This window comes from Trichoderma citrinoviride (assembly GCF_003025115.1).
Source record: "Trichoderma citrinoviride strain TUCIM 6016 unplaced genomic scaffold BBK36scaffold_8, whole genome shotgun sequence".
Classification (NCBI taxonomy): domain Eukaryota; kingdom Fungi; phylum Ascomycota; class Sordariomycetes; order Hypocreales; family Hypocreaceae; genus Trichoderma; species Trichoderma citrinoviride.
In genome coordinates, this window is record NW_020194716.1 from 1,167,588 (window position 1) to 1,183,331 (window position 15,744).

The following is a 15,744-nucleotide window of genomic DNA, read 5'->3' on the forward strand; positions in this document are numbered from 1 at the left end:
CGATTCTTAAAAGTTGCAATTGCGCGACCTTTTAATTTCTTGAGATGTTTGTGCAGAATGATAGTTTTGTAGAACGTTCGAAGAATTACATCAATATATGGCCGCCTCCATGTGACATAGATGGAGGAGACTTGATGGCGCAGGTTCATGATTCTTGAATGACGCAACATATCAAGTCAGCACGAGCCTTGGTCTACTGCACTTATACTTGTCTGTTCTGCAATTCCTTAGACATCAGAATGCTTTCTGATACTGTTGGTGGCGCTCGATGACAACTGCACTCTCTATCGATAGGACTATTAGGAATGAGAAACGGGACTTACTCGGTGGAATGCCATGGCAGACGCCTCCCGATAGCCGCCACGATGGAGATGAACTGCGTATCGGAGATTTCACAAATTGAAGCCTAACGTCGGTAATCATCGTACTGAGAAGTTCTGCTCATTCAGTCTTGTCACATGGAAAGTTGTGCCGGTACACAATATCTGCAGACACAAAATGCTGACGTCGTGATGGAGGTTTACACATAACAGCCTCAGCCTCTTGTTCAATATAGGCAAAAGAAATGGTAGAAGTTGACGATGAGGTAGAACTTCACTGCGGTATCTGAACCACAAAGCGACCGACTATGTCTCCGCGCTTGATTCGCTCAAACAGCTCCCCCGTCTTCTTAAACTCAAAGACTTCGACTCTAGGGACTATTTCCTTCCTCGCTGCGGAGACGAGCAACTCTTTCAACTGTTTTTCAGTTCCAACATGACAGCCTTTAATCGCCAACCCTAATCATTCTATCAACATTTTGTCACAGCCATTATTCTCTTTCCGTTTGCAGTTCTAACTTACCTCTATACTCAAGCTCGGTAGGAGAAATCGGAAGGCGATAGTCCATTCGAGTGATACCAGCACAAATCATTGTTCCAGTAAACTTGAGGTATTTCAGTGCCTGATCAAAGGCCTCTGTTGCCGCTGGCACAACGATAGCTGCGTCGGCGCCTTTCCCATCCGTCAGTTCCATGACCTTTTGGACAACATCTTCTGCCTGGAAGTCGACGAAAGCAGTTGCTCCTAGACTGAAGCTGAAGTCCTTCTTCGTCGATCCTCTGTCGATGGCGATGATCTTCAAATCCTTCTTGCTTGTCAGATTAAAAGCGAGCTGTAGTCCCAAGTGTCCTAAACCACCTCCTGAACCAGAAATGACCAGAGTATCGCCATCCGCAAGGGCATCATCGCAGAGTGACAAAGCACCAGCCATGGTGACGCCGCCACAGAGAAATGGCGCAGCATGAAACGATGACAATCCATCAGGGATTGGCATCAGGTAGTCCGCGTTGGCGACGACGTATTGCTGCATGGTCCCCGGCTTATCGGTACCAGTGTTGGCTTGATTCACGCACCAATTATCGCGACCAGCAGTGCAGTTGTAACATTGGCCGCAGACGCTGTAGATCCATCCAAGCCCGACCCTCTGGCCAAGCAGAGTATCTGCAGCATCAGGACCAAGCTTCACTACTTTGCCCACACCTTCGTGGCAGGGAACTTCGTTGTAATAAGGGTTGTTGCCCGTGTAAACGTAAATGTCGGAATAGCTGGAGTTCGCCCGGAGTAACTGAAGTCAGCTCATTGACGCGAGAATGAAGACGTTCCATTTAGAACCCCAGGCTCAGATACCCTCTAAACAATACCAAACTTACCATATGCCTGAACATTCCATCTTCAGCAAGACTTCATTTCTCCCTGGCTGAGGAACAGGATAGTCATGGCAAATTTCGATTCGCGCATTAGGCCCGGGATCTTTGATTAGAGCCGCAGCTTGTATGCTGGGGATTTCTGCTGTCATTGTGGAAATGTTTTGGCACAGCATCTGCAGCTTTGCAACGGCATGCCACTCTAGAAGGACAAGGCAGACATGACTATTTATGCGAGCAACCTTGGTTTGATCTGGAGAAGCTCCTAGACATGGACAATGCCGGCAACTCAGAGTGTATAAAACTCAATGTATGTGGTTGACTTGACCTATACTACCTGTCGTATGTGCATGTCACGGTCCGGATGCGAGGGTTAGTAGATAAGCTACTGTGGTTATTGGTCCAAGTAATCGGATCCGGTTGAAGCGCCCGGGAGGGGCTGTGACCGCTTCGGATCCGAGTTGACAACCTCCCCACGTAGTCAGACGCTATCGTTTAACTTGATCACGGCAGCTACACCAATGAGCGCATCAAGTTTGACTATAAACAGCCTTAAGCGGCAGTTAAACACGGGAATAGACTACAATTAGTCAGATTCATGATAAATGCCTCACCATCTGTCATTCGACATGAGAGTCTAGAGCAAAGAGCAAGACCTCAGAATACGGGGCTTCACGATTGATTGCGGAAGTACGATGCTCAATTAGTCAAGCCATTGTAGGTGGCGGAAACGATTGTACAGGATTGGCTGGTGATGGTACCATGCGGTGGAGTTTACAACGTCCAACGTCGTACTGGTTTGATGAGTTGTGAGAACATAGCCTTTGCTTGAATAGTCTGTCAACTGCTTTGGACACTTGTCATGTCTCGAAAGATGGCGGCCGGTTCATCGTGTCGTCCCACTCCGTGACTTGTGATTAGCAATCAGGCAATACTTCCTCAGAATGCAGTCTCGTCAAATCATGTCGAAGGATCATTTGCATGAAGTCCACAGCTGGGCGATGCTTCCAATGGATTAACATATATGGTGATACACGAGCACTTACATCCTTGTGTGAAATATAAAGACGAGTATATCTCAAGCCGAATATTCTTCTGAAGTCCATCACCCATCATCCTATACTCGCATCTGATATTTTGAAAACACCTTGTCAACCCATACCACAGCAGTGAATCGACGACAAACACGCAAAAATGGCTTTGAGAGTCGCCGTGGCGGGTGCTACTGGAGACTTGGGCGTCCCTATCGTGAAAGCCCTCCTAGCTGCAGGTTACCATGTGACAGCCCTTACACGAGAAGGCAGCAACAATACCTCGAAACTTCCCAAGAGCTCCAACCTTTCCATAGCCCAAGTCAACTACTCCTCGGCCCAGTCTCTCGAGAATGCTCTCAAAGGTCACACCGTCGTCATCTCAACTCTGACATCTACATCAGTCGGCGACCAGAATCCCCTTATCGACGCCGCCATTGCAGCTGGCGTGGCAAGATTCATACCATCAGAATTCGGCAGCGATGTCCTCAATGAGAAGCGCAACCAGTTGCCGGTGTTTGAAGGCAAAGTCAAGACGCACGAGTATCTCAAGGCCGCAGCTGCTAACCATCCCGGCTTCACTTACACGGTGATTTGCACTGGTGCTTTCTTGGACTGGGGCCTGCATGGCTTTGTTGTCAACGTCCCTGAGCGTACAGCCATCATTTACAATGGCGGCGACGTCCCTTTCTCGGCGACTAGTCTCGATACGATCGGCAGAGCTGTCGTTGGGGTTATTGAACACCTCCCTGAGACGGCTAATCGTCCACTATACATTCACGATGCCGTTGTCACTCAAAATCAGCTGATTCGTTATGCCAAAGAAAAGGATGGTCGAGAATGGAAGGTTACGCACAAGTCTACCGAGGAAATGCGTCTATCTTCGCTGGAACAAGTGGCAAAGGGAAACACTGATTGGTCGGTCCTGCAGAATTTTGTTTTCAGCTCCTTTCTTGGGGAGGGATACGGAATAGACTTTTCGGACCACTTGGATAACGAGCTTTTGGGCATCAAGGGGTTAACGGAGGCAGAAGTGAGGGAGCTGGTTGAGAGTCTTCTATAGCGTGTCCTAACCGACTACTTCTCTAATAGGCCATTATCGCTCATTCTATTCATCCATCGTAAAGAGAGACGATCTTTTTGATCTCTATTTAGACCGCGGGTCGAGTAAATTGCGAGAAAAACTCAATCACAAGAGTAGTCGCCGAAATGTGAGTTGGCAAATCTCCAGCAGCGATTTGTGAAAAGTTGATATCGGGTGAAGCCCAGTCGTGCTCTATAAGTAGTTTGTCAGTCAAATAAACCTTGCGCAAGAATCTCAGTTAGAGAGGGTGGCTCATACTCTGGTCATCGGTCTTGTAGTGCTGCATAACACCCTCCTGGCCGCCGCAAGTCCAGCTAAGGTGATGAACATCGTTATCGAACAAATCTTCCTGCTGATACGGTTCATCACACTGGTTGCGCTGCGCCCATCGGCTGAGCCTATAATTCCTCACACATCAGCAACAACCCCATGCAGAAGCAGACCTTCCATCCCGGCGAACTCACCAGTTGGGAATGGAGGGCTCAATGCCACCCTCGCCCTCTCCACCGGCATACGGTACATCAGTGTCTGCGCCGCCGTGAAACTCGAGAATCGGCACAGGCACACGCGCAGGCTCACAAGCCTCGTAATTTGAATCATTGTCGGTATAGAAGGATCCAGACGCAGGCGCAAAAGCCGCAAACTCGCCGCCGACAGTGGCATTGCATGCAATGGTATCGACAAATCCTCCACCAATCGACATGCCGGTCGCATAGATCCGGGCACTGTCAATGCAGAAATTCTGCCTCAAATCGACCAGCATGTCCCAGACAAATTGCAAGTCTTGCTCGACTGTGGCCTCGGAATAGTTCGCTCCAGCCCAGGCGCCGCCCAGTCCATTGGGATACACCATGATCTTGTCGCCGGTGAACTGTTCGCTATCAAACCCGGTGTCGACCTCAAAGAAGAGGCCGATGCTGTCGGAGCCGTGGAAGCCGAGAATGGTCGGGTACTGTTGGTCCTCGGAGTAGTTGTTCGGGACGTGGATTGTGTAACTGCGTTCCACGCCGCCCGACTGGAGGGATCGGTTCTGTGGGATGCCGTTGAACAAGTGAGACTTTCCACAGCCGGAGGTGTCACCGCCAGTGTACGGCGCGGCAGCCGATACACAGGCGACGGATAGAGCGAGGAAGCCGAGTCTCATGGCCTTCATCATTGCGGCTGCGGTGATGCTGCTGAGCTTGATGGCATCTGCGAGCCGGATCCTCGACGTCCTGCAAGGGCGCCCATGGCTTTTTATTTAGTGCTTGAGGCAATTTCCGATTGTTGAAACGCCATTCACGTGTCAAAGATTGAGTTCCTGTGAGGATCAGGCTACACCGAAGAGGGTGGATTGGACTCTTGTCCAAGACACGGATTAGGAAGGTCTCGAGGTTTCACAGTACCTTTAACGTTCCATGCGCGCTAATAATGCCTTGCACATTGGGCTCGGCTGAGGAATCTTCAATCATCGGACCTGTGACATGCGACGTATCACGCGCTTGTTGGACTGTTCCCAAGACTATCGCTCCGATAAACGGAAACTTGTGATACGAATCGGGATATATCTCCATCTGGATCTTCAAGTGCAGAACGGTCAAATCTCGTCACGGCCTCGCTTGCAAAGGCGCTCAGCCAAAAGATAGTTCGAAGTCACATTCCTTCTAAGGGGAGGTTGGATGGATAGCTCAATTTCGCATAAAATGCGCCCATGTTCTCGCAATACCGCATCTTCTCACTTCGTATGAAGTACCTTACCTCCACTTATTATTCCAACCGGCCTGTTCAATGATAAAGGCAATGGCAAGTTCGGAGAACCGGGCCATGTGCTACAGCTGATTAGCATTGCTGTTCCGTGAGGAAATGCGGACAGGGAGCCTTACCTCAAGGGAGAACACGCCAGTCTCGTCATCAATATGCATTGTGTCCTTTTCCGTGTGGATATAAGGATCAAACTCGCCATTCCCAAACTCGGCTTCACCCGCCGAAGGATTGCCTTCAGACGCAAAAGCAGCAGGGTACCCGAGCTGTGTGTAAGACATGTAGTCCGAACCGGCGCCACTGCTCTTTGTCAGTAAGAAGAAAGGAAGGAAAGGCAGCTTCAATCTTACCTAGGCAGCCTGTAGACGTTGGCAGGAATAGAAATGTACTCTTTGGCCAAGTCGGCGGCCCACTTCGTCAGAGGGGCGTCTGCTTCAGTCTCAATGAACCCAATGGACTCGGTGGCGTTTTTCGCGATGAAGGCAGTCATATCCTGAACTTGGTGTTAGTCGCAATAATGAGAACTTACTGGCGCAAGTGGACTCTGAAAGACTTACAAACTCCATCATGGCGCCAATACGAGTCCCAGACTCCTTCTTATATCGCGCAACCGCCTGGCTGCCCAACAGCCCGCCCTCCTCGGCAGCGTACCAGTGGAACTCAACAGGTCCGTTGCTCGGGATGAAGCCGCTCTCCGCCAGGACGCGGAAGGCTTCGAGGATGCTCACCGTGCCGGAGCAGTCGTCGTCGGCGCCCGGAGCAGGAAGCAGCGGGAAGAGATAGTTCATGGAGTCTTGGTGAGCGCCGATGATGGTCAGCGGCAGCGAGAAGTTTCTCACTTTGGGCTCAAAGCGAGCGATAATGGATGATTGCGGAAAGGAGTGAGTGAACACCTCGAGAGAGATGTGAGTGTGGAATGGCGCATTCTTGATGATCTAAACACATCGACATATTAGGACGCAGTACCACCAACAGGAGGGAGAAGGGTCGACGGGCAAGCCATACCTCGGCAATGTGGTCGTACAGCCACTGCGAACTCTCCTCTCCAGTGACGCTGCCAAAGTATCGCGTATAGTAGCCCGTCATGTGCTCAAGAACATCGTGCATCTTTTCCGTCGACACGCGCGGCAGCAATGACTTGACAAGGCGCTGGTGAGACAGCTTGGGCAAGTCTACATGACATATTAGCAATATTCCACAGTAGGCTCGTGTCGGCTTTCAAACTCACGAGCTTCACCAGCCAACGCATGCACCTGCTCATTGTAAAAATCTTCGTGATCGGTGATGTCCGTGAACTTCTTGCCCTGGCGCTTTAGGCGCAGCTTGTCGCCCTCGGTCATCCATTGGGCGCTCGGCTCTCCGAGTACGCGCAGGAGACGCGGCTGAGCGAGCTGCTCAGCAGCCTCGGGATGCAGCGAAACAAAGGCGTCGACGGGATCCGAGTGCTTCTCCAACGCAGCGAGAATGGCCGGGTCGACTTGGTTATGCCTTCCTGGGGCGGTGAGGTGGATCTGGGCCTCTTGAGACGCTGCGCTGCCGGAGATCAGGCTCGCGCTCAAGAGGAGCAACGAGCTCGTGCAGATAGACTTTAGCATGATGGTGGCTGATGTCAGTGTGTCAAGTGTCAAGTATCAACAGGGATGCCAGGATGGAGTCACACAAACGTGCCAGTACGAGAACACGTGCTGGCAGTCAGAAGGGAGAGTGTTCAGGTTGAAGTCGCGACGCTGACGCCATCTCGGCTCCCCACATCACATGCCGGGATTCGTACCCTTGAGACCAAGATAAACCCCGGATTCCGTAAAGATAAGGATGTATTGATATGGCTACGCAAACGCTGCAGCCTGAGCATATGTAGCGAAGAGTATCAAATTCTTCAGGTTCATACATTAATCCTGAGGTATCCAAGAATACTGGGAAAAAAACTCGGCGTTTTAATTCGGCCGGTGAATAGGTAGTCCTCGGGGAGGTGAATGACGTCTCCTCGGCCGAGTGAGACACAATGTACTCCGTATAGCGGCAATGATCTCGAGACTAGGATCTGCTTAGTAGACACAACAACTGATTGCTCAAAACAGTATGACAACAATGAGAAGTCTTCCAATTAGGTCTTTCACTCACTTGTTTTATTCCTTATGCGGTAGAATAGGAGTCTATTATCGGACCTATACTAGTAGCAACCCCTCCCGCGTCGTCTGGCTTCTTTCCTCACATTATAGGTTAGTCTTGCGATATCCCACAGAAGCAGCAATACTCGGCATATCATCCGGACATTTTGGCCTCTATACAATGCCAGACTTTCACACGAGGTCCAGCGTGGTTCCGCTTAGCCCAGAGTATCCAGAGTATTTGGGCTAATTTCCCCCCTGTACATCGACGACAACGCTGACCACCGTTGGCATACAATACTTGTCTTGCTGATATTCAGGCACGAGAAGCCACCAATAGCGTGGAATGATTAACCGGGATATCGACACTAGTAATGAGATCTGGGGTAAGTTGCACGCCAGGTTTCTGGGGAGTAAGCGGCATGATCTACCAACCATAACCATATAGGAGATAAAAAGCTGGTTGAACGGCGTTTTCGGAGATTCAGTTTGATTACTTCTCGCTCACCGACAGCCCGATGAGTTGAGTTGGCAAGGTTGCTTATGACGTGTGGTTGCCGATTAGCCGTTCCTCCATGTCAACTTCACAACAGGTTGAGTGTACTTACCTCAGGCACAACTTAGTGTACTTCGAGTCTTGAAATCCTGTAGGTGAAGGCTCCAAAACATAGCCTGTTGCAGAGCATATTGTGTGTAGCGATTTATGACTCGACCAGAGCCATCTAAGAAGATATGTTATTGTATCGTTTTGGCAGCCCAGTAGACTCGTTTGTTCTTGCTATAAAGCAACTTGGTCTGCTGGGTTCGTGTTGATGGATGCTCGTAGGTCAGCGTAAACCCTGGCTTGCTGGCTATCCGAGCAACGACGTAGAATCCGCGGAATTAAAAAACCCGGGTGAGTCTGGTACTTGAGAAACGCTTCAATTTTATTGTCATAATGATGTAGAACTCAGATCCATACGTACGGAGATACATTACCATGGGCAAATCGGGAGCCAGCTTATGGATGGATCTCGAATACAGGCTAAAAGAAGAGAACAAGCATGTAAGTGCAGTCTGACTGACGTCCCTGTATAGGGGCTACTTTACTATCGTTATTGTCAGTCACGAGATAGCCGCTTTTCGTATCAAAGCCCTCTATGAGACTATATGTATATAAACTGTCACCTCTGGCAGCAAGTGTCCTTTTTTTCTCATCCTCAAGCTGCCTTCTTGTCCACCACCCTCAGACAAACACACAATCAACCAAACAACTAAACATCCACCACGCAACGAGCACCCATCAAGAACCATGAAGGCCACTCTCTCGTCCGTCCTCCTCCTAGGACTTTCCCTCGGGGTCATGGCAGACTTCCAAATCATGTGCGGACCCTGCTGCGATGCCGGCGGTGATTTCAGCGACGGCTGCTACTCCGACGCCATCATCTCTGCCCAAAACAAACTGGGCTGCAGCAACCTCTCGAATGCCAACGGCGTGGCCACCAACTCGTTGATCAGCGGAGGCTTTGGAGGAGCGCTGGGTTGCCCGGAGGCTACAAGTTTCTTCCAGATGGGCGGCCTTTGCGGCGTCGGGACTTTGAACTTTTATCAGAACGGCGATACGTACATAGGATACATTGATGGTGGTGATGGGTCTCAGGTTGCTACGTGCTATGGTACTTCGGGGACAAAGAGTTGTGACTACGGGGCGGCTTCTTGCGCCTGGCAGCAGACTTGGTACTGCGACTCTTACATTTGCAATGAGTAGCTGCCCTTGCTATGGTTACGTGAGAGGACTCGGAAGATTTGGCTACACATGATGATTCTGCTTGGTTTAAGTGTATTTTAGACAGCGGGAATAATCGATAGTTATTCGCAAACTATTTACTCTGATATAGGCCGATTGTGAAAAGACCTGAGCAGTTCAAGCTCCCTTGAAGATAACTCATTCTGACTACAAAATCTTGATCCGTCTACAGAGAGTCCTCTCCTGATATAACTTCTATGTATATCGGTAGTTCTAATGAACAAACTGGCTGTATATTTATAGAACTCTATTAAGGCTGATATTTCTTGGATAGAGAAGAAGGCATTACTGATGGTATTCAGCATGTATAAAGTACGGCGTCAACTTGCAAGATATTCCTGATAGCGAGTATGCCTGTGCTTTAATCGGTGTCGCTTTTTGCGAACTTGACAACTATGCGTGCTCAAGCTTTCGACCTCCTTTCACAACCTATAACTAGATCCATCTTCCATCCTCAGTTCGATTCATCCTTGCATCAGGCGGCTGCCATGTGTATTCCTGCATCCGATAACTCTCTTCGTAACTCTCTCTCCTGTCAGATATTGTCTGGATAATGACAGTAGATACTGGAATGACGTGTTTATTATCTCTTCGAGTGGACTCGGGGAATATATGATGAGAAGATGATGTCGAAAGCTTCGGCTGCTTAAAGTGGCTGTCATCCAAGTCACTATTCGCAGGGATGGATTTTCCATCATCTGTGCCGTATACATTCGATCCTGATGGTGAATGCTTCGAGCGGAGATGTGAGAGGGACCGAATAGAAGCATATAGCCAGCTGTGTGAGAAAATCTTCAGCCACCAGGCGTATATGCCTGGAGCACAGCTGACGATGATACTCCCGAAAGTATCTACATACCTAGAAATGTTCAGCTTGATGCATATAATGTGGCTTAACAATCCTTAGAAGCTTACGCCGTGATAGATACGTTGGTTCCGTTCCAGGTGGGATCAACGGTACCATTTATGACGACGGCTCTGTAAGCTAGGCCGACCGTGCTTGTAACGATTATTCTCAAGGTTGAACCTTCTGTTAGTATGCATTCGGAAGTTTGTAGAGGTTATGCAGGAGCTGGACGTACGAGAAACCAATGAGGAAGACAACGACGAGTCCCTGTTTCTTCTTCTTATCCATGTTCAACCTAGAAATGATGGGAAAAGGCAAGACAAAGATGGCCAAATCAACCACCAAAGTGCACACACCAACAGCCAGCGTCCCCGGTGCACTTCTAGCACATTTTGCCATAAGATTGGCATCCCATACTTCATGCCCATATGGAACGCAAAGCACTGCAAATAGTCCCGCGTGAGTGATGGTGCCCATGGACAGAAGCATGAGGAGCCCGTAGCAGGCAATGTGAACCCAACGAAGGCTGCCAAAGATGCGGAGAAAGAAGGCAAGTAGAGATGCTTTGGCGAACCAGTTACCAAAGGCGCCGAAGAACTGGGACACGACATGTCTCTGAGGGAGGAAAGTCGTGATCAGTATAAGCACTCTACACTCGGTTCTATTAGAATACCTACTTTGAGAAGCCATGGGTCGATGACGCTCACAGGTAGATCCCAAGCGTGCTTTCCAAGGCCTTTGCCGACAACTTTTGGCAAAGAAAAACATGTTAGTTTCTCATAGGTGCCCGGGAAAAAAATGGTAGGGATGGTGAGTGGTGGCTCTTGAGCCAGTTGACTTACTGGCGCTGAACAATGCAAAATATACAACAGTAGTGATTTCCGCTGCCAGGCAAAGGACTGGGTGAGTGTTCATGTTAGCGACATTTTATCATCTACAATGTCAGGTTTGCACAGATTCTACTCACAATCATCTAGGAAGAGACGTCCGACACATCTGCGGCCCGCATATATACGAATAGTGACGACGATCGCGCTCAGGGCGATGAGGATCACCCCAACAATAAGATTGACAGTTTCCAGAGACGGGCCACCTGCAAGATTTGGTGGACTGCCATCCGGGTTAGCAATCAATGGAATCTTTGAAAGATCAACAAGGTCTCTGGGAAGGTGAATCATTCTGATGGTATCCCAACGGGTAACACTTGTCACTGAAAACGTTCGGTAACCGGTAGGAAGCGGCGCAGGTGAAGATAATCCTCTTCCACAGCCCTACAAATATTATTCCCAAGAAAAGAAGGAGTGATGTGGAGTGGGCGAGAACATCCCATTTATTCCTGCAGAGAGTGAATAAGCCCCCATGATGCCGTGAAGGAATCTTGGCGTAAGACGACGCCAGAAAGCCTCGACACTACGCCATACTTCGTGGAGTCGGCACCGCATGTGTTGTGTACGTCGACCACGCCTCCTCGCCTTGTTGTGTTACGTCGAGCTTGTACGATGGGTATGACCACAGCCTCTGCTTGGGAGAGAGTGGCGTTTGGTTGGAAGCATTTTCTCGGGACCGACACATTCATTCATCGTCCGTCCAATACTTGGAGGCTTTCCTCCGCGGAAAAGAAGGGAATCAGACCGATGTATCAGCATCCAAAGCCTAATCCTAAGATATTTATATGCATATAATGGTTTCAGACGCCCGGTATACGTGGATAAGGTCTCTTTTCATGAAGTACCGACCTAGAATTAGATACACTAAATGACACCTGCCTAGACAGGACGCTTTGAGCCGGAAAGGGACGCATAGGCGGTGATAGCTACACAAGGAGCCATCCATGGGAAGAGGAATATGAGTATGAAGGGATACTCCTGGTTGCTTCATGGGGGCAGAGCAGAATCTTACTCGTCTCAACCGATGACTGTATACGATCGTATGCTACGTGTCGAGACAAACGTATTGTCTGCTTTGAACGCAACTGAAGAAGAGGCTGGCGAGGTAGAGGTATAAATTGTGTATGAAATGAAGAGATATCCACGTGTTCTTGAAAATTAAGCATCGTCATTATCTGAAGTCTCTTGCAGCGTAACAGCTCTACAATTTTCACCGAAAGTATAACCTTCACTACGAGTCATGGATCAAGTTCTCTACGCCTTTGTCAGTTGCTCTGCTTTGTGGTTGCTTATTGTACCCTTCCGGTCTCTCGAGCATGGTGTTTCTCCAACCATGAGCAAGCTTAGTGCTTGGCTGTTCACCTCGAGCCTGCTTTCGTCTGTTCAAAAGCGCGTCGATGCCTGGTTATTCCTTTTAAGAGGCCCGGACATTATTCAAGCAAAATATGAAGAGGCAAGTCAATCAAAACTCGCCTTTTTTCTCAGTACATGGTACTTATTGAGCCATTCTAGTCTAAAGGAGCCCCATTTTGGATCCAGGCCCCTGAGAATCGCTATCTCGTGGTATCGTCGTGGGACCATATTAAGGAAATCGATGCTGCTTCGGAAGATGTTCTTTCTCTCCAAGCAGCTGCCAAAGAGATTCTGCAGCCACGGTACACCATGCAGAACTTCAACTGGTTTGACAAAAAGGGGGTAGATGGTACGCCGCTTGTCAGAACTCTGCGGACTCTTCTGACAAACCATCTGCCTGATATCTTGCCTGATGCTAGGCGATCTATATCTGCCCTTTTGGACAACATGCTCGAGTCGCGCCCCTTCGCAAATGGTAAGATGCCAGAGACGCAGCAGCAAACATAGACTAAAGTGGACTACTAATACTCTGATAGGATCGTATACTTCTCCGTTGTTTCCCATGGTGATTGAGGCAATTGCCTTCACGAATGCAACAGCTTTCTTTGGAAATAACCTCAGTAAGTCCAAATCGAGTCCATGAAAGGAACAGTTACTGATTCGGTACGCGAACAGGTCGTGACAAGGCCTTCATGACCGCCGCCATGAGTTTCATCGAGCAGACCTTGATCACAGCGGAAGTCGTGCGCCTTCTTCCCAGTGCCGTCGCGCCGTAAGACTCGATTCAGCGTGAACATAATAGGTGCGGTGTTTGCTAACACCAAACAATCAGTCTCATTGGAAACTTCATGGCCAAGAAGTTGGCCTCTGGGAAGATACTATACAATGCGTTGATACCCATCGCTGAGGAGCGCCTGGGGGAAAAGGCGCGAAAGAACCTTGGGCAGGCTGTGCCGGAGCATGTAAGCTGTACTTGCTGGGCTCTTCTTTCCTCTCTTTAACTAACAGCTGCCCATAGCATGATTGCATACAATGGGTCATGGAGAGCTCACCTCGGGCAAAGCCCTGGTCGGCCGAGCGAATAGTTCATGAACTGATGGCCCTGTGGTTTGGGTCAGTGCACATCACATCAACGGTAATATAAGACTTCATGTCCTCCAACATCACACTCAAGCTGAGTGTAAACTGTGATTAGACTGCTTGCTTCGCTCTTCACGACCTCTGTATTCACCCCGAGTACATTGAGCCCATACGGCACGAAATCGAAAGCACAGGATGGGCACAATTCGAAAAGGCGGGAGGCAAATCTTTCCCCCTGCTCGACAGCTTCATGAAGGAATCTGCCCGATTGAATCCGGTAGAGTCAGGTAAGTCGCCCAAGTAATTGCCACGCAAATATAGAGAACAGACAATGACTATCATTTCCAGTGAGTTCTCGCCGCATGGCTCTCAAGCCCTTTAAGCTATCCGACGGCTCTCGAATCGAGCCAGGCGAGTGGATCTGCACAGCTCCTCGAGGCATGATGTCGGACGCTCGTTACTACGCAGATCCGCTGCAATTTCAAGGTTTCCGATTCGTTGACCCCAAGCTGCTTGACAAGCAACTCTCTGCAGTCTCTGGTCACCGAGTTCCACAAGAAGCGCCCTCCAGCTTCACCGACGTCAACGATTGGCAGCTTTGGGGAACAGGGCGTTCGGCATGGTAAGTCAGATCGAGAGTCGAGTCACAAATCACAAGTCTCGGTCACTGGCTAACACTCTGTGTGCATTAGCCCCGGGAGATTCTATGCGACCGCCGTCATGAAGACGCTGCTTGCGCTGTTCGTCACAAAGTACGACATGCAGCTCGAAGATCCCAAGGCTGCCCGATACTTTGCATGGCGCACATTCATCTACCCCTACGCAAGCACTAAGGTTATTCTCCGCCCCCGTGCTTCTTGTATGTAACTGGCTGCGGCTTAGAGCAGGAGATATGGTGGGATAGGTGAAGGCTAGATGGAGTTTCCCTGGTTGCCTGGCCCCTGGTTTGCTGGAGCTTGGAATACATACTAGTAGAGTATGCAGTCATATAGATGTTGCAATTTGAACACCGTTCTTTTCTTAACTCACGGAAGACATGATTGTCGGATGGTTCTTGAGAGGCTGCATACCGGAGGGCGGAGTAAGTGATATAAAGGTGTTGGCTCGTACCACGAATGAGACGGAGTTGCCAGTGACAGACACGGCCGGATGTAGCTGATCCTACGGCGACAGAGCCAACAGCGTTAAAGATAATCAAGTTGGGTGTAAACCGTGTGTGCATTTGCAGTTTCTGGTGAGATCCTTCAAGCCCGCAGCCAGTCTTAAACCATCGACGCCTTTTCTCCCATCGAGCCACATAATCCTGCTCCCTTCTCTCCTTCATCCATCGCCTTTCCCTCGTCTTGCTTATCTCACTTCTTTGGGTAGTGCAAGCTTCCTTCAACTCAGCTGATCGACAACACTCTGATCACTACGCATCATGTTCGAGCACTTTGCGTTACGGCACATCCCGCCGCTGTTGGTCGCATCCGCCACGACCTTTGGAGGTCTCTGGCCCTTCTGGTCGCCGAAGAACGCCATGCTCGAGTTTGGCCTACCCGAGCGCATCGCCGAATCGCCCGCTGCGCATCCCGTCATGGTGCTCTGCTCGGCTCGGACCACTGCTCTCGGCATGCTCATGTTCGTCTTCTACCGACAAGAGAAATTCGCCGCAGTGGACACTGTCATGTCTGTCATGGGCGCGTATCTGGGCCTCGTGGATGGCTACGTCTGCTGGAAGGAGGGAATGCCCGGCAAGGCTGTGTTTCGCTTTGTCTCGGGCATGGTGATTGCCGCTTGGGGGCTGGTTGGACTGACGGAGGAAGGCTTCTGAGGCCGCAGGATCAAGACACCGAGACCCATGTCCTGTTGACCTGGTTATTGGTGCAAAATTCCAGGTGCTGAAGTGTGGATTAATGAAATAGGTTGATTAAGAGCATCGTTACACCACCCAATTCGCTTATCTTTCCAAGCTGCCATTGAAGGATGGAGGATGACTGCCGTGATGCGAGACGTCCGTGCCGACTGAATAACAGGACTCCGCCCGAGTTGTATGGCCGGCACTTGTAGGAATGTGACATCAAGCCGCCCATCGACATCATGCTGAGTTGGAAGCTGGGGAGCTGGGGAGGGCGTAGAGATATTGGTCCTTATAGCGTCATAC

The 15,744-nt window shown here is 49.7% G+C and overlaps 8 protein-coding genes across 8 annotated transcripts; 4 read left to right on the plus strand and 4 right to left on the minus strand.

Moving 5' to 3' along the window:
- Nucleotides 1–594: 594 nt before the first annotated feature.
- On the minus strand, nucleotides 595–1,837 carry BBK36DRAFT_1121267 (GroES-like protein; the record flags this gene model as incomplete). The annotated part of the gene is made up of 3 exons (XM_024890807.1): nucleotides 595–779; nucleotides 844–1,586; nucleotides 1,692–1,837. 3 exons carry the CDS (start codon nucleotides 1,835–1,837, stop codon nucleotides 595–597), a joined length of 1,074 nt encoding a protein of 357 aa, XP_024749194.1.
- A 1,042-nt stretch (nucleotides 1,838–2,879) lies between these two features.
- BBK36DRAFT_20620 (NAD(P)-binding protein) lies at nucleotides 2,880–3,779 on the plus strand (the record flags this gene model as incomplete). Its single annotated transcript, XM_024897900.1, has 1 exon — nucleotides 2,880–3,779. The coding sequence occupies one exon, from the start codon at nucleotides 2,880–2,882 to the stop codon at nucleotides 3,777–3,779; it is 900 nt and encodes a 299-aa protein (XP_024749195.1).
- Nucleotides 3,780–3,867: 88 nt separating this feature from the next.
- On the minus strand, nucleotides 3,868–4,956 carry BBK36DRAFT_1121380 (carbohydrate esterase family 1 protein; the record flags this gene model as incomplete). The annotated part of the gene is made up of 3 exons (XM_024890820.1): nucleotides 3,868–3,992; nucleotides 4,059–4,198; nucleotides 4,265–4,956. The coding sequence occupies 3 exons, from the start codon at nucleotides 4,954–4,956 to the stop codon at nucleotides 3,868–3,870; spliced, it is 957 nt and encodes a 318-aa protein (XP_024749196.1).
- Nucleotides 4,957–5,533: 577 nt separating this feature from the next.
- BBK36DRAFT_1121057 (Zn-dependent exopeptidase) lies at nucleotides 5,534–7,135 on the minus strand (the record flags this gene model as incomplete). The annotated part of the gene is made up of 6 exons (XM_024890781.1): nucleotides 5,534–5,608; nucleotides 5,663–5,840; nucleotides 5,891–6,033; nucleotides 6,098–6,475; nucleotides 6,546–6,712; nucleotides 6,769–7,135. 6 exons carry the CDS (start codon nucleotides 7,133–7,135, stop codon nucleotides 5,534–5,536), a joined length of 1,308 nt encoding a protein of 435 aa, XP_024749197.1.
- Nucleotides 7,136–8,939: 1,804 nt separating this feature from the next.
- On the plus strand, nucleotides 8,940–9,395 carry BBK36DRAFT_5227 (hypothetical protein; the record flags this gene model as incomplete). Its single annotated transcript, XM_024898201.1, has 1 exon — nucleotides 8,940–9,395. The coding sequence occupies one exon, from the start codon at nucleotides 8,940–8,942 to the stop codon at nucleotides 9,393–9,395; it is 456 nt and encodes a 151-aa protein (XP_024749198.1).
- Nucleotides 9,396–9,869: 474 nt separating this feature from the next.
- On the minus strand, nucleotides 9,870–11,021 carry BBK36DRAFT_1121010 (hypothetical protein; the record flags this gene model as incomplete). The annotated part of the gene is made up of 4 exons (XM_024890771.1): nucleotides 9,870–10,293; nucleotides 10,350–10,448; nucleotides 10,517–10,896; nucleotides 10,959–11,021. Coding segments are annotated over 4 exons (966 nt in total), but the record flags the coding sequence as incomplete, so codon positions are not given.
- Nucleotides 11,022–12,501: 1,480 nt separating this feature from the next.
- BBK36DRAFT_1169569 (cytochrome P450) lies at nucleotides 12,502–14,468 on the plus strand (the record flags this gene model as incomplete). Its single annotated transcript, XM_024895334.1, has 9 exons — nucleotides 12,502–12,621; nucleotides 12,681–12,996; nucleotides 13,058–13,141; nucleotides 13,197–13,293; nucleotides 13,354–13,483; nucleotides 13,540–13,656; nucleotides 13,717–13,888; nucleotides 13,950–14,223; nucleotides 14,294–14,468. 9 exons carry the CDS (start codon nucleotides 12,502–12,504, stop codon nucleotides 14,466–14,468), a joined length of 1,485 nt encoding a protein of 494 aa, XP_024749200.1.
- Nucleotides 14,469–15,021: 553 nt separating this feature from the next.
- Nucleotides 15,022–15,414, plus strand: BBK36DRAFT_1169570 (hypothetical protein; the record flags this gene model as incomplete). The annotated part of the gene is made up of 1 exon (XM_024895335.1): nucleotides 15,022–15,414. The coding sequence occupies one exon, from the start codon at nucleotides 15,022–15,024 to the stop codon at nucleotides 15,412–15,414; it is 393 nt and encodes a 130-aa protein (XP_024749201.1).
- Between the last annotated feature and the right edge of the window lie 330 nt (nucleotides 15,415–15,744).